General features: G+C 45.3%; 1 protein-coding gene across 1 annotated transcript; it reads left to right on the forward strand.

Moving 5' to 3' along the window:
- The first annotated feature begins 340 nt into the window (after positions 1-340).
- Positions 341-11173, forward strand: LOC115169282 (protein-lysine 6-oxidase-like). The gene is made up of 7 exons (XM_029724739.1): positions 341-1561; positions 1664-1772; positions 2107-2238; positions 4721-4877; positions 8187-8282; positions 8486-8601; positions 10486-11173. The coding sequence occupies exons 1-7, from the start codon at positions 583-585 to the stop codon at positions 10490-10492; spliced, it is 1596 nt and encodes a 531-aa protein (XP_029580599.1). The 5' UTR covers positions 341-582; the 3' UTR covers positions 10493-11173.
- Positions 11174-23217: the final 12044 nt, after the last annotated feature.

Raw genomic sequence — 23217 nt, forward strand, 5'->3', positions numbered from 1 at the left:
TTGATCATTTTTACGAAAAACATTTGCCAAATGTATTAAAATGCGGAAATCAGTGACACATAAAACACTTCCTTGTATTTGTATCCATTTTATTGAAATATTGCCCAAATTGATAATGAGAAACACAAAAAATGGACGTTACTATTCAGATGACCCCAAACGACACCGCTGCGTAAAGTTCTCTGAGTAAACTCAATGCTTGTGTAAGCTACAGTACAGTATACGCCTTGTGTAACTGAACTTCACAGTAAGGAAAGAGTTAAAGCGTTTCTCTCGAACCTCAGGCTTTCTGTGCATGCGTAAATAAACTAGCCCATTTTCATAAAATGTCTGAGAATTCCAATTTTCCTGTTCTCTCCAACTGTCAATAGCGCCGCACGCAGAGAAAACTGCTAGGCTATGCTGCGTAGGCCTACTCATTAAAACGGATAGTGCGCGCGCTCCTCCTCAGAACTTTGATCTACTCCACAGACCCACCTTAACCTATTCTCTGCAAAATAGGCCTACATGTCATAGAGCAGGCCTATTGTTTAATGTCGTAGTGGATTTTAGAGAGGGTTTAGTACGTTTAAATTAACAGTTATGGCGAAATGGTCGGTTTTACTATTTTACCTCCTCCAAGGACTGGCTCATCTTATTACTGGACAGCAGCAGCCACCGCGTGAGCGAGTGGGGCCTTGGCGGCAGAGGATTCAGTGGGAAAATAACGGTCAGGTGTACAGTCTAATGAGCACCGGGTCAGAGTATCAACCACTGGCGCGCCCGAGGAGCCAGTCCACGGTATACGTGAGCACTAGGAGGGATGGCACCGGCCAGACGCAGCTCGGAACGCGGGAAGGCAGAGTGGCTCACATAAGATCTGGACGAGTGGAATCGAATTTAGGCGCGGAACATTTACGGGACCAAACCAACAATGTTCTAGATCCTGGATCTGTAGCTCGGGGACATGCCAATGGGCAGTACGTGGTGCCCAACGCTCGGCGGCACTCAGGCGCCAGACAGCAACCTGAGGTTCCATACAGAACGGGAGTGGCGGGGTCCCCTGGCGCAAGGCGCTACTCTCCAGAGTACACATACCGAGTCAACGCATCAGTCCCCGCGCTGCTCCCCGAGTTCTCCGGTAGCGGGATACCGAGGAGAGGAACGCCAGTCACCCAGGATGCTACCGGGGATGCTCGCTCGGGGGTTCATGCCTCTCCACCCCGGGGAATCGAGGCAGTGCTTGTGCCGGGCGGAGAATACCAACAGATACGCGCTGAGCCGGGAGCATCCATCTCCAGGCAAACCGCACAAACGGAACATTCCAACTCAGGTTATGTAGTCCCCAACGACAGGGATGCTCCTCCAGTACCCAGACCCGATAACAGTGCTGAGACGTCGATTGAGGCAGCGAGTAACGGCGAGGACATGGTCTCGGACGACCCTAGGAACCCTTTTAAAAACCACCGGAATTCCGTTTTCTACATGTACCCCTCCAGAGGCAGAACGCCGGTAGTGCGCACGCGGCGTCCCCCGGCGCCAGCTCCTGGCACTGGATACGGAACCAGATATTTCCAGAATGGTGAGTATGCTAATGGTCGCATGTGTAGAATTTTAAATGTTCCTGGTGCAATCGTTATAAGCGATTATAAAGCCATATTTAATGCCTTATATCATTCCCAAGGGCTCCCAGACCTCGTCCCAGACCCGTATTCCATCCAGGCTGGTGCCTACATCCAGCGGATGCAGATGTACTCGCTGCGCTGTGCAGCTGAGGAGAACTGTTTGGCGAGGTAAGTTATAAGTGCCTATGCAACTGGCTTTGTGTGCCTTTTTTTTATATATTATATGTTCTGTTTATCTCTTAATCCACAATACATACACTTTCAGAAAAAAATCTACATTATCCCATTGTCTCTTAAATTCCTGCAGTTATGTGTGGTTAATGTAAATAATGCCTTCAATTGGTAATTTGTGACTCAATAAGCAACAAAGAGGATCTCACTTAGCTACTGTTGTTTTCTACAGCCAATACACGTAAAATGTACTACTTTTGACCATTGCAAATGTTTACATGATCTGATAGGATGACAGTTAATGTATCTTTCCATATGTGGTCTCTCCCAGGTCAGCGAGCACAGCCAGGGACATAGACTACAGAGTACTGCTCCGCTTCCCCCAGAAGGTCAAGAACCAAGGCACCACTGACTTCCTTCCGGTCAAACCAAGACACCAGTGGGAATGGCACAGCTGTCACCAGTAAGTAAATCCAAGTAAATTGCATATATGAAGTAGAAAGAACGAGCTCCATTGGTCTCAGGTCTCCCTCATTCCATAGGAATTAGTCACTCCTGACAGGCAATGCAAGTTCTTGTGCTGTTAGGGGAATAACCTATGTGTAAATGTAACAATCTGCTGCTGTATTTGTTGTGTTATCTGTGATCGTTTTGTTTGTCTTGTGTAGTTTCTTAATCATTGTGCCTAAACTGTAGGTGTAAACATGTATTCTTCAATATTCTTCAAAATCACTGGAAATATGACATTATATTTAACATTCATGGAAAAGAAATACAGGCAGTAGCTATGTTTCCATTAACTTTTACAATGATTTTTTGTCGACATTTCAAAAGTTGACAAACAGATGCGACAATTGCCTGCTACGGTGCGTTTCCATTGAACTGTCTTGTGTCAATAAAAACTGTTGGGCATAATGGTGTCACACCCCCAAAAAAGTGTGTTGAATAAAAACAAAGTGGTTGGAGTGTTTCCATTATCCACTTAGAGTATTTGCACATTAATTAATACATTCCCGAGATCCTGTATGCCCTCCCAACTATCTGTTTCATGTCTCAGATAACCCGCAAAAGCCAGCATGGAAAGAATATAAGATTTGACAAATATTTGCTATATTCTAATCATTCCCACGTGCCAACGTATCGCCAGGGCCCGTGCAATGGTGAAACTTACGCAACTGTAAATCTGAAATAATTGGATGGTGAAACGTGCATACAGCCAGCCAGAAAAGCAAGGTGAAGCAATTCAGGCATTCTTGAAGTCTTGACAATCCTTATCCTGCAAAGAAACATTTTTATAGTGGAAAAATTGATTTAGAAAGCAGTATGCATTTCAAATTAAATGTGGAGTGGAGCTTTATAGTAATGTGATGACATCACATGCCCCTCCGTACCTTCAAAATTATTCAGCAATCATAATTTCTTTATTTATTTAGTCGAATAAACCTGGGTCAATGGAAACCTGCCTAATGACTGCTAATGTTAGCAGTAGCACTTATACAAAACTTGTTAGCACATATACTAACCAGCCCATGGCTCAATATGATCTACCAGTCATCCATTATGCTAATGCCAGGATGGGCAAGTTTGATGGGGGTGGGGGCCACAAAATCCGAACTTATCATGTGGTGTCACAGTGGCTCACGGGTCTACGTACCCAAATCCATACCCACACATGCAATCAGAGCCAGTCCTCGCCTTTTGGGGGCCCTAAGTGAAGAAGTTTTCATGAAAACAGAGGAGTAAAAAGTGTCTCTGATAATCACATGCTGCTATTTATTGCTGACCAGCAGATGTCACTAATGTGCATTGTGAACAGATAATGAAGTTCAGAGTAATGACCAGTTTTTTCACAATTTGGTGAAAGTGCAGAAGCCTTCAGAAAGCCTCAGTTTCCCATCACTAGTGCTAACATTTTGTAGTCACATTTTCATTTATATACTTTCTTAGATTGTTTTGGAGAGTTTCATCTGCGTGTCTGGTGTGCTCTCACCTGTCTGAGTTTTTGAAGGCCGTCTTATACTTGACCATAGAGTTTGCTAGTGGTCACTACCTGCCGTGTATGCCCTCTCTCCACCTCCATGCATCAGACTGGGTGAATTCTGAATAGTACGGCAGCACAATGTTTGAAGTTCACATTTTGGTTCTGATATTGGGGCCTAAGTTCCTCACAGAGTACATGGCTGTGTGGATGAGTGGGTCAAATTCCAAAGAAATCTGTTGTCTTACTCCCCTAGCAGTCAGGGTTAATTTCCCACTTCCGCCTGTCCAACTTTCACTCCCTTTCTTTCTCCTCCTGTTTTTAATATGTCTAAACAAAGCACAGAAAAAATTAAGGTGGAATTTCACCCCCCCCCCCCCCCCCCCCCCCCATTCAGGCTTAAGATAAGTTGATCTAACATGGGCTTAAATCCATATTTCATTGAGTCCATGTTAAGTCTACTTATCTCAAATTTGAATCGGGCCCCATGTGCTCAGTGTAACAAGGGTGGTTAAGCACAACCATTTTGTCCTGAAGACTGGCTTATTGGACTCGGGAGTTGTTTTGACAAGCAGGAGACCCAGTGTCTTCTTTAAAATGTTAATCAAAATATTTCATGAAAATCATCAATCAATATGTATGCTATAAACCAATAGCATAAATGATTGAATGAGAGACACAGTCTGCCAAAATATTCTGTTTGTGTTTTGATCCTGCCTTTTACATGAACTGAAACACCAAATAGTGTTTTCACAACACTTTCTTAAAAATAAGAAGAACCACTTTAGGTGTTTCAGAGTACATCCATTCTGTTTTGAAATACATTCTGTGTATCATAACAGTTACATTGGGTTTACATTCAAACACCCTCTAAACACCAGATTTCAGCTTAGGTGCACTACTTTTCATGGTTTTACTGCACAACGATGGTATATATGTAAAAACTCCCTCCTTTCTCCTGCCCCAGACACTACCACAGTATGGATGCCTTCAGTAACTATGATCTGTTGGAGGTCACAACAGGAAGGAAGGTGGCAGAGGGACACAAGGCCAGTTTTTGTCTGGAGGACACGGGCTGTGATGCTGGATTCAGACGCCGCTACGCATGCACAGCACATACACAGGTGAGTACTGCTGTCACAATATCCATCGTGGATTTGAAAGGAGGACCAAGGCGCAGCGGAAGTGTGGACACTCATGTTTCTTTAATTAACAAAACAAGTAAAGTATCCACTGGAAAAAAAAATAAACAAAACAATGAACAGTACTCACGATACGACAGGGTAGCAGGCTAAACCAAAAAAAGCAGTGCTCACCACAATTCCCCACAAACCCCAGTGACAAACATACTCCTACATATATGACTCCCAATCACGAACAACGATCCCCAGCTGTTCCTGATCAGGAGTCACAAGACACACAGAACAATCAAACACACACACAAGACTGCCACGTCCTGACCCCCAAACTACTACAACAGCTCCATCTGCTGGTCAGGACGTGACAGTACCCCCCCTCAAGGTGCAGACCCCGGAATGCACCTAAAAAAAAAAAAACACCAACAAACAAAATCCCCAACAAAACCCATAAACACTAACCCTTAAACAATAAGGGAGGGAAGGGAGGGTGGCTGCCGTCACCGACGGCACTGTGCTACACCCTCCCTCCCCAACCCACCTATCCTGGAGGTGGCTCAGGTGCAGGTCGTTCCTGGCTGTCGGGGCAGTCTGGCAGCTCGGGGCGGTTTGGCAGCTCGGGGCAGTCTGGGCAGTCTGGCAGCTCGGGACAGTCTGGGCAGTCCGGCAGCTCGGGGCAGTCTGGGCAGTCCGGCAGCTCGGGGCAGTCTGGCCACTCCGGCAGTTCGGGGCAGTCTGGCCACTCCGGCAGTTCGGGGCAGTCTGGCCACTCCGGCAGTTCGGGGCAGTCTGGCCACTCCGGCAGTTCGGGGCAGTCTGGCCACTCCGGCAGTTCGGGGCAGTCTGGCCACTCCGGCAGTTCGGGGCAGTCTGGCCACTCCGGCAGTTCGGGGCAGTCTGGCCACTCCGGCAGTTCGGGGCAGTCTGGCCACTCCGGCAGTTCAGGGCAGTCTGGCCACTCCGGCAGTTCAGGGCAGTCTGGCCACTCCGGCAGTTCAGGGCAGTCTGGCCACTCCGGCAGTTCAGGGCAGTCTGGCCACTCCGGCAGTTCAGGGCAGTCTGGCCACTCCGGCAGTTCTGACGACTGTTGACTGGCGGGCAGCTCTGACGACTGTTGACTGGCGGGCAGCTCTGACGACTGTTGACTGGCGGGCAGCTCTGACGACTGTTGACTGGCGGGCAGCTCTGACGACTGTTGACTGGCGGGCAGCTCTGGTGATGGTTGACTGGCGGGCAGCTCTGGTGACTGTTGACTGGCGGGCAGCACTGACGACTGTTGACTGGCGGGCAGATCTGACGACTGTTGACTGGCGGGCAGCTCTGGCGACTGTTGACTGGCGGGCAGCTCCTGCCCCGTCAAACAGCCCTTGTGCCCCCCCCTAAAAAATTCTTGGGGGTGCCTCTCGGTCTCCCTTACCCGTCGTGTCTCCCAGTCCTCGCCAGCCTTCTTCCGCTGCTTGGTCCTGTGTTGGTGGGGAATTCTGTCACAATATCCATCGTGGATTTGAAAGGAGGACCAAGGCGCAGCGGAAGTGTGGACACTCATGTTTCTTTAATTAACAAAACAAGTAAAGTATCCACTGGAAAAAAACAATAAACAAAACAATGAACAGTACTCACGATACGACAGGGTAGCAGGCTAAACCAAAAAAAGCAGTGCTCACCACAATTCCCCACAAACCCCAGTGACAAACATACTCCTACATATATGACTCCCAATCAGGAACAACGATCCCCAGCTGTTCCTGATCAGGAGTCACAAGACACACAGAACAATCAAACACACACACAAGACTGCCACGTCCTGACCCCCAAACTACTACAACAGCTCCATCTGCTGGTCAGGACGTGACAGTACCCCCCCCTCAAGGTGCAGACCCCGGAACGCACCTAACAAAAAAAACCACCAACAAACAAAATCCCCAACAAAACCCATAAACACTAACCCTTAAACAATAAGGGAGGGAAGGGAGGGTGGCTGCCGTCACCGACGGCACTGTGCTACACCCTCCCTCCCCAACCCACCTATCCTGGAGGTGGCTCAGGTGCAGGTCGTTCCTGGCTGTCGGGGCAGTCTGGCAGCTCGGGGCAGTCTGGGCAGTCCGGCAGCTCGGGACAGTCTGGGCAGTCCGGCAGCTCGGGGCAGTCTGGCCACTCCGGCAGTTCGGGGCAGTCTGGCCACTCCGGCAGTTCGGGGCAGTCTGGCCACTCCGGCAGTTCAGGGCAGTCTGGCCACTCCGGCAGTTCAGGGCAGTCTGGCCACTCCGGCAGTTCGGGGCAGTCTGGCCACTCCGGCAGTTCGGGGCAGTCTGGCCACTCCGGCAGTTCGGGGCAGTCTGGCCACTCCGGCAGTTCGGGGCAGTCTGGCCACTCCGGCAGTTCAGGGCAGTCTGGCCACTCCGGCAGTTCTGACGACTGTTGACTGGCGGGCAGCTCTGACGACTGTTGACTGACGGGCAGCTCTGACGACTGTTGACTGGCGGGCAGCTCTGGTGATGGTTGACTGGCGGGCAGCTCTGGTGACTGTTGACTGGCGGGCAGCACTGACGACTGTTGACTGGCGGGCAGATCTGATGACTGTTGACTGGCGGGCAGCTCTGGCGACTGTTGACTGGCGGGCAGCTCCTGCCCCGTCAAACAGCCCTTGTGCCCCCCCCTAAAAAATTCTTGGGGGTGCCTCTCGGTCTCCCTTACCCGTCGTGTCTCCCAGTCCTCGCCAGCCTTCTTCCGCTGCTTGGTCCTGTGTTGGTGGGGAATTCTGTCACAATATCCATCGTGGATTTGAAAGGAGGACCAAGGCGCAGCGGAAGTGTGGACACTCATGTTTCTTTAATTAACAAAACAAGTAAAGTATCCACTGGAAAAAAACAATAAACAAAACAATGAACAGTACTCACGATACGACAGGGTAGCAGGCTAAACCAAAAAAAGCAGTGCTCACCACAATTCCCCACAAACCCCAGTGACAAACATACTCCTACATATATGACTCCCAATCAGGAACAACGATCCCCAGCTGTTCCTGATCAGGAGTCACAAGACACACAGAACAATCAAACACACACACAAGACTGCCACGTCCTGACCCCCAAACTACTACAACAGCTCCATCTGCTGGTCAGGACGTGACAACTGCACTACAAACACAACATCATACCATTTTGTGAATCAACAATTACAGCCCATACACAGGTACGTATGGCACAGGTTCTGCACAAAGTGCTTACGGCCCCTACTGATGTAACAAAAGGTGAATATGATCCACATTTTGCTATAACTGTGTTTTGTGTTGAACAGGGGCTGAGTCCAGGATGTCATGATACATATGCTGCGAATATTGACTGTCAGTGGATCGACATTACTGATGTTCCTACAGGAAACTACGTCCTGAGGGTAACTACATTGTATGATCATTGTCTCTGGATCGCATGTGACAAATAAACATTTGATTTGATTTGTCTTAAGCTTATAACAGGAACTCTCTGCTTGGTAATGATTAACTTTAAATAGTTTTGTTTTTTTGCCTAGTCCGATCTGTATGTGCTTTGGCCATCTCACCTAAGCAGTGTTGTTTACACAAATCTTTATTTTCTTAGGTCACAGTCAACCCCAGTTATCATGTGCAAGAGTCAGACTATTCCAACAATGTGGTGAGATGTGATGTCACATACACAGGTACTCAGGTTCAAACACGGAACTGTCGGCTAACCAGGTAAGATTCTCAGTGTTTGGCCAATATATCGTACATTCTCTGTGATTGGCCAATATATCATGTATTTTCTGTGATTGGCCAATATAATTATATATTCTCTGGGATTGGCCATGATGTCATAGATATCAAGGTCTCAGCCCTGCATAGTTTTTACCATCCCAAAGGGCATGTAAGTGCAGAAAATAGAGTCTGGATGGCAAATATAGATGTGTTTCATAATTGTAATAGCATTAAAATTAGTATAATAGCATACAGTGCATCCGGAAAGTATTCAGACCCCTTGACTTTCTCCACATTTTGTTACGTTACAGCCTTATTCTAAAATGGATTAAATAGTTGTTTTTAAAATTCCTCATCAATCTACACACAATACCCCATAATGACAAAGCAAAAACAGGTTTTTAAACATTCTTGAAAATGTATTAAATAGAAACAACTGAAATATCACATTCACCTAAGTATTCAGACCCTTTACTCTTTGTTTGTACTTTGTTGAAGCACCTTTGGCAGCAATGACAGCCTCAAGTCTTCTTGGGTATGATGCTACAAGCTTGACACACCTGTACTTGGGGAGTTTCTCCCATTCTTCTCTGCAGATCCTCTCAAGCTCTGTCAGGTTGGATTGGGAGTGTCGCTGCACAGCTATTTTCAGGTCTCTCCAGAAATTTCAATCGGGTTCAAGTCCAGCCTCTGGCTGGGCCACTCAAGGACATTCAGAGACTTGTCCTGAAGCGACTACTGTGTTGTCTTGGCTGTCTGCTTAGGGTCATTGTCCTGTTGGAAGGTGAACCTTCCTCCCAGTCTGAGGTCCTGAGTGCTCTGGAGCAGGTTTTCATCAAGTATCTCTCTGTACTTTGCTCCATTCATCTTTCCCTAGGTCCAGACTAGTCTCTCAGTCCCTGCCGCTGAGAAGCATCCCCACAACATGATGCTGCCACCACCATGCTTCACAGTATGGATGGTGCCAGGGTTCCTCCAGACGTGACGATTGGCATTCAGGTCAAAGAGTTCAATCTTGGTTTTATCAGACCAGAGAATCTTGTTTCTCATGGTCTGAGAGTCCTTTAGGTGCCTTTTGGAAAACTCAAAGTGGGCTGTCATGTGCCTTTTACTGAGGAGTGGCTTCCATCTGGCCACTCTACCATAAAGGCCTGATTGGTGGAGTGCTGCAGCAGAGATGGTTGTCCTTCTGAAAGGTTTTCCCATCTCCACAGAGGAACTCTGAAGCTCTGTCAGAGTGACCATCAGGTTCTTGGTCACCTCCCTGACCAGTTTCCCGAACTTCTATTTAAGAATGATGGAGACCATTGTGTTCTTGGGGACCTTCAATGTTGCAGAGATTGTTTGATACCCCTTCCCCAGATCTGTGCCTCGACACAATCCTGTCTCGGAGCTCTACGGAATATTCCTTCGACCTCACGGCTTGGTTTTTGCTCTGACATGCACTGTCAACTGTGGGACCTTATATAGCAGGTGTGTGGCTTTCCAAATCATGTCCAATCAGTTGAATTTACCACAGGTGGACTCGAATCAAGTTGTAGAAACATCTCAAGATTGATCAATGGAAACAGGATGCACCTGAGCTTAATTTCGAGTCTCATAGCAAAGGGTCTGAATACTAATTTAAATAAGGTATATGTTTTTTTTAAATACATTTAAATAAATAAATACATTTCTAAAAATCTGTTTTTTCTTTGTCATTATGGGGTATTGTGTGTAGATTGATGATGAACATTTTTTATTTAATAAATTTTAGAATAAGGCTGTAACCTAACATAATGTGGAAAAAGGGAAGGGGTCTGAATACTTTCCAAATGCACTGTAAATAGTATTTGAGACACTAAATATTTATTAATGTTCATCTCTCTCTTCCTATCTCCACAGGGGTTAAATCATTCCTTGGAATGTAAGATTCTGAGGTATTTTCCTCTTGTCTCTTGAAGTACTGTAAACTACAACAATCTCAACCAGTTGTTGCGGTTGTAGGTGTTGTAGATAGTCGTTTTTATAAAATTGTGCAGCATTCCCCTCGAAACTTAATGTGTTCCTTGGGTTATTTAGGGTGTTATATGTTTGGAAATCAGTTGTAAAAGAGGATTTTTTTTTACCCAAAACTTTTGTAACGTAGGCATTTTCTGAGCATTATTACATGACAATGTATTTATATCGATATGACATTATCTGTTGAAGAAGAGGAATATTTTTGTATTATTTAGCATGATCTTGAAAATGGAATGGAAAAAATACTGTGCTTGAATTAGACTATGCTTGAATAATATTGTATAGATTTTTGATCTGCGGTTGTATAGTTAGATGCAGTTGAGTAACCACTTGGTGGCCATAATTAATACGTTGCAAATGCCTGACCTGTATGTGCTAAGTATTAATGAAATAATATATTTCCATTCACTTTGTAAGTGTGTATGCATGTGTGAGCGAATGAAGACATTTTTTATTTTAAATTGTAATGAAAAGTTGTTTATATGCCGCTCAAACCTGTTAATATTCCAATTGTTGTTGTTTTTGTTAATGTTGATACAATAAACATGGTGAAGAGTGAGAATATAAAAAATACTTTCACACCTGGCTATTCTTTTTGTCGCATAAAACATTGGGCACCTTTGTGTCCGTTAGATTTTTGTGGAAGGAATTGATCATAAATATACCAACTATATGTTACAAAAAGTGTGTTGGAGGGATATGAGGTATGTTTTTATGCTGCTTTGTAAACACTGCAGTATGTATAGACTGAAATTGTCTCCTTTTTACCTGTTGAATTGAGACGGGAAACCTTGGTACTGAGAAGGGTTGGGGGTCAATTCCATTTCAATTCCAGCCAATTTAGGAAGTACGCTGAAATTCCAATTTTCTACAAAGCATTTCAATAAGTAAAATTTGCAATTGAAATTTGTCTTACTTTCTGAATTAACTGGAATTGAAATGGAATTTACCCCAACCTTGGTACTGAGTGGAGATGAGTGTATGCAGATTTTGGCTTGGCTGAAATACTAAGCCCTGAGGCTTAGAGAGAACCAAGCACACAGAGAACCAAACAGTGCAAGCTGCTCTACTGTGGCAGTGTGCTCTGTAGCGGTGTGTTTGCTGACAGGGCTCTGTGAAGACAGAGGCCAGAGGATGTTAAACGGCCCTGCCATGGCTACTAAAGCACCGCGCAATGCAGAGGGATGAATGAGGCCCTTTTCTCTCTCTCTGATTGTAAATACCAAGCACACCTTGACTTCTAGTAGCAGTCTCATGGCCTATATCAGGTTAAGAGGTAAAGGGTAGGGTAGGGTTAAGGAGTAGAGGTCACATCTCTTAATGTTATTAAGGTTTTTGTACATTATTCCTGACACATTTTGACAGAAAGGCTCTTTTTACAAGCCTTTCAGATGAAGTGTATTCTGAAATGAAAGACTTGGTTATTTCACCATGTACCAAACTTGTTATAACACATTTCGTAACTGAAAGAAATTTAACATTGAATAAATAACCCAATTTGGGAACAAAACATGCATATGCACATATACTAAGTCACCATAGCAGACATAGATTCTGTTGTGAAAGAACAGTGAACATATAAAATGAACAGCAAATGAGCTGTTTTACACTGTGTCTGTGCCAGAAAAGATTGTCTATGTTATTGAAATTGTCTGCCTGGAAAATCCCCCTCCTCTTTAGTCAACTACATTCCATCCCGTCTGTCTAGGAAATCCAGCACAATATTTACAGACAGTCGGTGACAATCTGAGTAAAAGCCAGTAGACTAGACTCAATAGAGCATCAAACATTGAACATTTAAACTGTTTGAACAAGAACATTAGATGCTCAGTGCTTGGTTTCTTACACATCTACTGGCATCCAGGTCTTCTAGAGAGGGCCTGTGCCTTTTTGGATGGGCCTGTCATTTCAAACATGCCATGTTGAAGAGAAGACAATGTCTGTTTGCTCAGCTGTGAGCCATGCAGCATGAAGAAGAATGCTAGCACCCAGCTCAGACATCTGAGTGGTTCTCCTGGCTAGGGTTTTCAAGGGGAACTAAAGTACATGGAGATGGTTGGCAGCCTCTGCTTAACATCCCTCAGACAATCACATCAACCCGGCTATTGTTGGCGCAACTTGGCAGGAAGAAAAAATCATTTTGTGTGTATCCTAAATGGTACCCAATTCCCTATACAGGCCTAGTGCACTATTTTTGTTGAGGGCCCATGAGGGTCTGGTCAAAAGTAATGCACTATATAGTGCATAGGAAGCAAGTTGTGACACAGACTCCATATTGGGAGACATGACACCATATGGGGCCAACATACATGTGGAATAGACAGAGAGTAGAACATTGACAAGCTCAAAGAAGCTAACACAGGCCCCTGAGCTTTCTGCTTGTTCTAATGTAGTGTAGTTAGTAACTGTTGCTGTTGCTTAACAAATTCCAATGAAGAACAGCCCATTACTTAGCTAACTGGCAGCTACATATTTCAGATTAATTTGCTAGCTACTCTATGAGCCATGCTGCTGATCCACAAAAAATGCTCTGGCAAACACAGACGTTCCCTCCACTGCGTCTGTGTGGAATCGGTGTTAAGGGTTAGCTGGATATTTGCAGGTCAGATTTGACAAAAAATGGGCAACGTGAGCAAGGGGCAGGGATAGGGTGCAGTTGTATAGACACAGAGTGCTCCTGGTCTGCGATGTCCTGCAATGTACTATGCATGCCTGGGGCTGGGTCCAGGGCTGGCCTCCCGAGGCAGGTTGGTTTAGGCACTGAGCAGAGAAATTCCACAACTACTCTGTCATCTCATTGAGATGAGGAATATAGCCGAGTTCAGCCATAATATACAGCAGGGCTATGGGCCGGTATCCTACAGCTCAGACAGAGAGAGGGTCCAGTTCAGCCATAATATACAGCAAGGCTATGGGCCGGTATCCTACAGTGATGTCGTACAACTGGCAGACAGGCAGGGACATGCAGACATCCCCACGAACATACAGAATAAAATAAACACTAGCTCGGAAGACTTACTAAATCGGGAGACTACATGACACACACACACTCGCACGCCTCATCCACCTCTGAGTAAAGTAATGTGTGAGGAGGACTGGTGATGAATTCTGTCTCTGTTTGAAGTTTGGTGGCTCAAAAAAAAAATTACTAATTGACACCCACCAGTCTTTGCATTTAAAGTGGGGAGAGTAACAATACTTAACACTTCTATTGTTTACCCTCCCTTAATTTAACAAAATCACTAAACCATAATTTGTATGATGCACACATTCTATGCTGTGACTTGCTTGGGAACCAACCATTATTACACAGTATCTTACAGGCCCAGTGAAGTCAAAAAATATATATTTTCCTGTGTTTTATATGTACAGTTGAAGTCAGAAGTTTACATACACTTAGGTTGGAGTCATTAAAACTCGTTTTTCAACCACTACACACATTTCTTGTTAACAGTTTAGCAAGTCAGTTTGGCAAGTCAGATAGGACATCTACTTTGTGCATAACACAAGTCATTTTTCCAACAATTGTTTACAGACAGATTATTTCACTTATAAATTACTGTATCACAATTCCAGTGGGTCAGAAGTTTACATACACTAAGTTGACTGTGCCTTTAAACAGCTTGGAAAATTCCAGAAAATTATGTCATGGCTTTAGAAGCTTCTGATAGTCTAATTGACATTATTTGAGTCAATTGGAGGTGTACCTGTGGATGTATTTCAAGGCCTACCTTCAAACTCAGTGCCTCTTTGCTTGACATCATGGGAAAATCAAAAGAAATCAGCCAAGACATTAGAAAACAAATTGTAGACCTCCCCAAGTCTGGTTCATCCTTGGGAGCAATTTCCAAACGCCTGAAGGTACCACGTTCATCTGTACAAACAATAGTACGCAAATATAAACACCATGGGACCACGCAGCCATCATACCGCTCAGGAAGGAAACGCGTTCTGTCCCCTAGAGATAAATGTACTTTGGTGCGAAAAGTGCAAATCAATCCCAGAACAACAGCAAAGGACCTTGTGAAGATGCTGGAGGAAACAGGTACAAAAGCATCTATATCCACAGCAAAACGAGTCCTATATCGACATAACCTGAAAGGCCGCTCAGCAAGGAAGAAGCCACTGCTCCAAAACCGCCATAAAAAAGCCAGACTACGGTTTGCAACTGCACATGGGGACAAAGATCGTACTTTTGGGAGAAATGTTCTCTGGTCTGATGAAACAAAAATAGAACTGTTTGGCCATAATGACCATCGTTATGTTTGGAGGAAAAAGGGGGAGGCTTGCAAGCCGAAGAACACCATCCCAACCTTGAAGCACGGGGGTGGCAGCATCATGTTGTGGGGGTGCTTTGCTGCAGGAGGGACTGGTGCACTTCACAAAATAGATGGCATCATGAGGAAGTAAAATTATGTGGATATATTGAAGCAACATCTCAAGACATCAGTCAGGAAGTTAAATCTTGGTCACAAATGGGTCTTCCAAATGGACAATGATCCCAAGCATACTTCCAAAGTTGTGGCAAAATGGCTTAAGGACAACAAAGTCAAGGTATTGGAGTGGCCATCACAAAGCCCTGACCTCAATCCTTTAGAAAATGTGTGGGCAGAACTGAAAAAGCGTGTGCAAGCAAGGAGGACTACAAACCTGACTCAGTTACACCAGCTCTGTCAGGAAGAATGGGCCAAAATTCACCCAACTTAATGTGGGAAGCTCGTGGAAGGCTACCCAAAATGTTTGACTCAAGTTAAACAATTTAAAGGAAATGCTACCAAATACTAATTGAGTGTATGTAAACTTCTGCTATTATTCTGACATTTCACATTCTTTAAATAAAGTGGTGATCTTAACTGACCTAAGACAGGGAATTTTTACTATGATTAAATATCAGGAATTGTGAAAAACTGAGTTTAAATGTATTTGGCTAAGGTGTATGTAAACTTCCAACTTCAACTGTACATTTGAACGGACTGGTCACTGTGCAAAAGTTGAGGATTATGCCATATTTATTTCTATTAGGCTAGATATTTTTCTAAAAGTAATCTCTATGCCTATGCACATGCATGTATGTTCAACTAGTTTGAATTTAGAAAAATGCTCAGTTATTAAAATAAATACTTATTTTGGTCCGTGAAGTAATCAACAATGTGTATGCCGCCATCTTGTCTATTTCAAGTCATCATCTGTCATAATGACATACGGCACTTTGGGATGGACACTCACCTGTCTCGATCAGTGAGAGAAGACTTGAAATAGATAACATGATTTATTGATTGAAACAAAAAAGTGTTTATTTTAATAATGGAGCATTTTCTAAATTCAAACAGACCTCCTGTAACTGGACACAGACATTTTGAGACTCCTGTTTCCACAAATTGAGGATGAAGACAGCATTGCCAAGCTAAGGTTGGTCGGAAATTGTCAGTGCTACACCAAACAGTACCTGTCTTGTTACTCCCAGTAATGGATACCAAAAATATTTTATTAAATCACGTTATCTGTTGTAACAATCTGTAGTTACAGTTCTCTGCACTTTACTACACCTGTGACACACTGAACTGTACTACACTGTTAATACTGTATTTTTTTTTGTTACTTTTACCATATAACATTGTTGTTCTATACCCAGTTCTCTTTAGTTAGTATTAAATATTGTACACTCCCCTGTATTTTAGACTTTGATAAACATTCTTTTGACATATCTGAATGTCAGACACATGTTTGTGGAAGCAGAGTGCTTCTGATGAATGATCTTGTACTCTCTGCTGGATAAGCTGAATAAGACTGTGGTGTAGGGCTCACAGACCTTAACCACCACCTGTCTGAGCTCTTGCAGAATATGGTTGTGGAGTTACCATTTTACACTTTTAGTTGAAGGGATGTAGGGAAACATGCTTTTTTTGGTAAAGGTGTCGAACTGTGGGACCTAAGTGTATAGAGACAGAGGAGTGCATTGTTTAGGGACAATTAGGGACATTGGGGGCTACTTTTTAGACAAAAGATCAGTCAACAAAGTGAATTGGCTGGGAAGGCAGTTCTTACACAGTATGTATTGTTGTGCAGTGGCATGTATTTATTGATCCCCATCTCTCTGTTTCATAAATTTCCTTCAATTAACAAGAGGCTGAATGAAACATCGTCCCTCTGTCTCAGTATGTATAGTGTATCTATCTGATCTATCTAATGGTCAGAATGTCACGACTTCCGCCGAAGTCAGTCCCTCTCCTTGTTCGGGCGGCGTTCGGCGGTCGACATCACCGGCCTTCTAGCCATCGCCGATCCACTTTTCAGTTTCCATTTGTTTTGTCCTTGTCTTACACACCTGGTTTCAATCCCCCAATTACTTGTTCATTATTTAACCCTCTGTTCCCCCATGTTTGTTTGTGAGTGATTGTTTATTGTATTGCGGTCCGTTATTGTGGCCTTGGATTTATTTGACGTGTATTGTGATTATTGTTGAGTAAAATTGCGTACTTTACTCATATCTGCTGTCCTGCGCCTGACTCATCTACACCAGCTACACACAGACGCATTACACAGAAAGAGTATGACATTGTTGCCACCCGTATCATTGAATGAAAGGGAAGCCAGTGAGCATTTGGCCTCCCTAAATAAAATAATAGCCAATCAGCGTTCATCTAAACTAAGAGAGCTCAGCTGTGAATCGTTCTAATAAACAACAATACATTTACTGTTTCTAATTACAACCAAAAACCCCTTCCTAATCTCAAAGTCCTACCTGTAAAACTCCCCCAGCCCATTAACTTTGACAGATAATTCTTATCAATAGTAGCAGGTGATTTTTGTCTTTGTATTGTAATTTGAGAATATGCAGAGATAAGAATGAGGTGGTTGTGTCATTCAGTGTCCCTTGCTCGTTTTTGTCCCACTTGTTGTGCTCCATAATCGCAAGGTGTGCCCCCTCCCTCATGCTTGTGTACCCAAAATGCCGCCACATTGGGGTATTTTTCAACAGGGACTCCAGCAGGGACTATTTTTCACCAGATAGTTTTAGAAAGAGAAAAGGTAAAAAGAGAAAAGGGGTACACTAAATTGATGACATGGTCTGGAAGGACATCAGGCTACCACCTGTAACCCCATAACACTAAAACAAACCCATACAAACACTACCCAATTCATACTATGCGTACTGTAAATTGAGCTATCTTAGCCTTCAGCTTGTGAATATTTTTGCCAACTTACCTTCACCTTGTGCAGAGCTTGGGGTTGGAAACATGCTGGTGGAATCAGATTATGTACCACCTAGCACAAAACACACAATAATATACAACCCAGCTAGCACAGTGGATCTGGGCCGATTGCGGCTGAGAGTCCGGGCACTCGGCTGAGAGTCAGACTCGGCCGACGTCATGTGGCCCGAGTCTGGGCCGCCTTAGGCAGTATTACTTATAGCTAGGATGCGGGGATTGAGCTCGGGCCGATTCCGTTGAGAGTTATCTGGCCCAAATGTATTACTTGGGGCTCGGGTTGATTGGGCCTACTCTCTGGCAGATGATTACACGGGCTGCTTTATATATCCTTTCATTATTTATTTATCCATATTTTGTCATTGTTTCTGTGATCAAAAAATACAATTAACATGTAAATTAAATTCTTTAAGAGTCCTGTTTAAGTAGTATTTTAGTATTTTGATTCTTTGAGCAAAGCAATTGATAAGCATTAAAAACTTTGTAGCTGGAGCCTCCCGAGTGGCGCAGCGGTCTAAGACACTGCATTGCAGTGCAAACTGCATTTCTACAGATGCTAGTTCGATATCTGTGCCGGCAACGGCGGAAGGACCCGTGAGGCGACGCACAATTGGCCCAGCATCGTCGGAGTTAGGAGAAGGTTTGGCCGGCTGGGATGTCCTTGTTCCATCGTGCTGTAGCGGGCCAGGCGCATGCACACTGATACGGGCACGTTTTTTGGGGGGTGGATGGGTATAATTTGTTTGCATAAAATGTATAATAGTAATATTTTAAATTACAAAATTGGGTAATTTTGTATATATTTATTGAAATTTGCACCGGGCCACTTCTGGGGGGATTCTGGTAAGATGCCGGCAAAGTCGGCTGAATTCCGGTAGACGGAAACGGCCTGATGCACTTGGGCCGATTATGGGCAGACATTCATTTTGATTCTGAGTCCAACACCCGATTCTGGGCAGATTCCTCATTGCAAGCTGGGAATTTAACCACTCCTCTAATTATATTGATCTTTGGCTAGCTTTGCAAATCTAACATGGACATTGCGATACTGTCAGCTTGCTGTTAGCTAGTTAGCAACACTAAATTGGCAGCAAGATTGCTTACCAGCTGTGAACCAACTAAGCAACTGTAGACTATTTATACACATTCATCATTACTACCAACACACCTAGAGTGAGTTAGCTATATCGACAATTCTATTTTTAGTAACAGAGAGTTTTCCAGACAATGGTGGAATAGATGGCTACCAGATTGAGTTACTCTTATTTACTCATGTTAGCTAGCTTATGTTTACTCTGCTAAAGGTACAGTAGCTATCAGCTGATTTTTTTATTTTACTAGGCAAGTCAGTTAGGAACAAATTCTTATTTTCAATGACGACCTAGGAACAGCCTTGGTCAGAACAATTGATTTTTACCTTGTCAGCTCAGGGATTTGATCTGGCAACCTTTCGGCTACTAGTCCAACAGTCTAACCTCTAGGCTACCTGCCGCCCCAACAGTCTAGCAGTCTAAATTGATTGCCAGTGTTTGTAAGTGAGGACTTGGTGGACTGTATATTCTTTAGGTTAGGTTTTACTTTATGTGTTCGCTCTTGTATGCTGGTATGGGCAAAGACGACAAACAGGTAGGATTCCAGTTGAGGTGGTTTAATAAAGTGGAAGATGCACAGGCATGGAACAGCACAGCACAGTGTATGTAGTATTGATGGGCTAGGGCACTTAGTGCTATGTATGGCAAGTTGCCTCAACCAAGGTGTGTGTCTGTGGTGTATCAACAAGGACGCACACTGGCCTTAGCTTTTTTGTAATTAGCACAGCCAGACTGAATGCCTATTCCCTCTCAGGAGACTGAAGAGATTGGGTATGAGTCCTCAGATCCTCAAAAAGTTCTACAGCTTCACCATCGAGCGCATCCTGACTGGTTGCATCACTGCCTGGTATGGCAACTGCTCGGCCTTCGACTACAGAGTGTAGTGCGTATGGCCCAGTACATCACAGGGGACAAGCTTCCTGCTATCCAGGACCTCTATACCAGGCGGTGTCAAAGGAAGGCCCTAAAAATGGTCAAAGACTCCAGCCACCCTAGTCATAAACTGTTCTCTCTGCTACTGCACGGCAAGTGGTACCCGAGCGCCAAGTCTAGGTCCAAAGGGCTTCTTAACAGCTTCTACCACCAAGCCATAAGACTCCTGAACAGCTAATAAAATGGCTACCCAGACTATTTGCCTTGTCCCCCCACCCCCCTCGCCCCACCAACTCTTTACGCTGCTGCAACTCTCTGTTTATTATCAATGCATAGTCACTTTAACCCTACCTACATGTACATATTGCCTCAATTACCTAGACTAACCTGTGCACCCGCACATTGACTCTGTACCAGTAACCCCTGTATATAGCCTCGCTACTGTTATTTTACTGCTGCTCTTTAATTATTTGTTATTTTTTACTTATCTATTTTTACTTAACACTTATTTTTCTTAAAACTGCATTGTTGGTTAAGGGCTTGTTAGTAAGCATTTCACCGTAAGGTCTACACCTGTTGTATTCAGAGCATGTGACAAATAAAATGTAATTTGAAGTCGAAACTACTTCACGATTCTAACAGTGAAATGAAAATGCGCTCGTTCTAGCTTGTGGTTTGGATAATGTTGATGTTTATGGCAAAAACTTAATGTTGTTAATATAGTAATGACTGTATGCCATGGCAAAGCCAGGGTGAAATTCCCTTTTAATTGTTACCCAGAGATCTTTTGATATTGAGATACAAACGACTGAATTTGACCTATAATAAACTAAATAATGGAGTTAGCACATACATATTTTTTATTATATAAAAATTAGAAAAGTAGTAGTGAAAAATTGTAAGATTATAGCAAAAATAATGTCCTCAAACTTTCAGGAAAGAGATACACAGCCTATTCCCGGATTATGTCTGAACGGTGCCTCTTTTAGCCTCCGCTGAAGCTAAAATCTCTTGATTTGATCGCTAGGTTTTGAACAAAGGTCGCTATGTTGATAATTACTTTGTTGAAGGAAATGTACTTTTTACGGTTGTAATATGTTGTTGTCTCACCTAGCTATTGTCACGTCCTGACCAGTAGAGGGTGTAGTTGGGTCAGGACGTGGCAGAAGAGAGTGTGTGTTTTGATTGTTTCGTTGATTTTGGCCGTGTGACTTCCAATCAGGCACAGCTGTAGAGGGTTGTGGCTGATTGGGAGTCACACATAAGTTGCCTACGTTTCCTTTGTGTTTCGTGGGTAATTGTTCTTGTCACAGTGGTTGCACCTGACAGGACTGTGTTGGCTGCCAGTTTTCTTGTTTTTGTAAATTGCATAGTGTTCTGTTTAATTAAATCATGTTGAACACTAACTCCGCCGCATTTTGGTCCATTCCTGAAGACAGCCCTTACAGAATTACCCACCAAACCAGGACCAAGCGGCGGAGGAGGAAGGAGCGGCAGGAGTACAGCGTGATGGACCAATGGACTTGGGAACAAATCCTGGACGGAGAGGGACCATGGACTCAGGCTGGGGATTATCGCCTCCCGCAGTGGGAGATTGAAGCGGCGAGAGCGGAGAGGCGCTATTACGAGGAGAGAGAGCGCAACGAGCACGAGAGGCAGCCCCAAGAATCTTTTTGGGGGGGGCACACGGGACAGTCGGCGGAGCCGAGGTCGGAACCAGAGCCAGTCGGGCTGACATGGGAGGTGAGCGAGGGGTACGAGGCAGAGACTGTGACAGAGTTAATGGGTCAATTAAAGGAGAGAGAGATGAGAGAGCTGCTAATGCGGTGCATAAAGTACGGCATTCGCCCTAATGAGCGTGTCGTGGGAATGATGTCACCTGAGGCAGCTCTCCATACTCGTCCTGAGGTGCGTGCTGGTTGTCTGGTAAAGACTGTGCCTGCGCCCAGAAACAGGCCTCCTGCATGTCTTCCCAGCCCTGCACTTCCTGTGCCTACGCCCAGAACCAGGCCTCCTGCATGTCTTCCCATCCTGGTCAAGCCCGTGTCTCCTCCACGGACCATTCTTCCAGTGGGTCTCCCTATCCTGGTCAAGCCCGTGCCTCCTCCACGGACCAGTCCTCCAGTGGGTCTCCCCATCCTGGTCAAACCCGTGCCTCCTCCACGGACCAGTCCTCTAGTGGGTCTCTCCACCCTGGTCTCTCCTGTGCCACCTCCTCAAACCAGGCCTCCAGCGGGTCTTCCCAGACTGGTGAGTCCAGAACCAGATCTGCCAGAGTGGCCCGCCGTGCCGAATCTGCCAGAGTGGCCCGCCGTGCCGGATCTGCCAGAGTGGCCCACCGTGCCGGATCTGCCAGAGTGGCCCGCCGTGCAGGATCTGCCAGAGTGGCCCGCCGTGCAGGATCTGCCAGAGTGGCCCGCCGTGCCGGATCTGCCAGAGTGGCCCGCCGTGCCGGATCTGCCCGAGTGGCCCGCCTGTCCTCCGGCCCAGCCCGAGTGGCCCACCTGTCCTCCGGCCCAGCCCGAGTGGCCCGCCTGTCCTCCGGCCCAGCCCGAGTGGCCCGCCTGTCCTCCGGCCCAGCCCGAGTGGCCCGCCTGTCCTCCGGCCCTGCCCGAATGGCCCGCCTGTCCTCCGGCCCAGCCCGAGTGGCCCGCCTGTCCTCCGGCCCAGCCCGAGTGGCCCGCCTGTCCTCCGGCCCAGCCCGAGTGGTCCGTCTGCCAGGGTCAGCCCGAGTGGCCCGTCTGCCCGGCGCAGCTATCAGCGCCACCAAAGTGGACGACGCCGAAGGTGGAGCGAGGTTTACGTCCCGCACCTGAGCCACCTCCAGGATAGGTGGGTTGGGGGAGGGAGGGTGTAGCACTGTGCCGTCGTTGACGGCAGCCACCCTCCCTTCCCTCCCTTTTTGTTTAGGGGATTTTTTTTGTAGTCGTTTTGGGGGGGGTTTCTGTGTTTTGTGTAGGTGCATTTCGGGGTATGCACTTTTGAGGGGGGGGGGGGTACTGTCACGTCCTGACCAGTAGAGGGTGTAGTTGGATCAGGACGTGGCAGCAGAGAGTGTGTGTTTTGATTGTTTCGTTGATTTTGGCCGTGTGACTTCCAATCAGGCACAGCTGTAGAGGGTTGTGTAGAGGGTTGTGGCTGATTGGGAGTCACACATAAGTTGCCACACATAAGTTGTCTACTTTGTGTTTCGTGGGTAATTGTTCTTGTCACGGTGGTTGCACCTGACAGGACTGTGTTGGCTGTCAGTTTTCTTGTTTTTGTAAATTGCATAGTGTTCCGTTTAATTAAATCATATTGAACACTAACTCCGCCGCATTTTGGTCCATTCCTGAAGACAGCCCTTACAGCTATCTTAAGATGAGTGCACTAATGTAAGTTGCTCTGGATAAGAGCGTCTGCTAAATGACTAACATTTAAATGTAATAGGATTTTAAATA

Source organism: Salmo trutta, chromosome 31 (assembly GCF_901001165.1).
Source record: "Salmo trutta chromosome 31, fSalTru1.1, whole genome shotgun sequence".
Classification (NCBI taxonomy): domain Eukaryota; kingdom Metazoa; phylum Chordata; class Actinopteri; order Salmoniformes; family Salmonidae; genus Salmo; species Salmo trutta.

Bases quoted from the DNA above. Each gene is read 5' to 3' on its own strand.
- LOC115169282 (XM_029724739.1), top strand. From the start codon at position 583: ATGGCGAAATGGTCGGTTTTACTATTTTACCTCCTCCAAGGACTGGCT. The intron at 1,562-1,663 runs GTGAGTATGCTA...ATCATTCCCAAG, and splicing joins AACCAGATATTTCCAGAATG to GGCTCCCAGACCTCGTCCCA. The intron at 4,878-8,186 runs GTGAGTACTGCT...TGTGTTGAACAG, and splicing joins CATGCACAGCACATACACAG to GGGCTGAGTCCAGGATGTCA.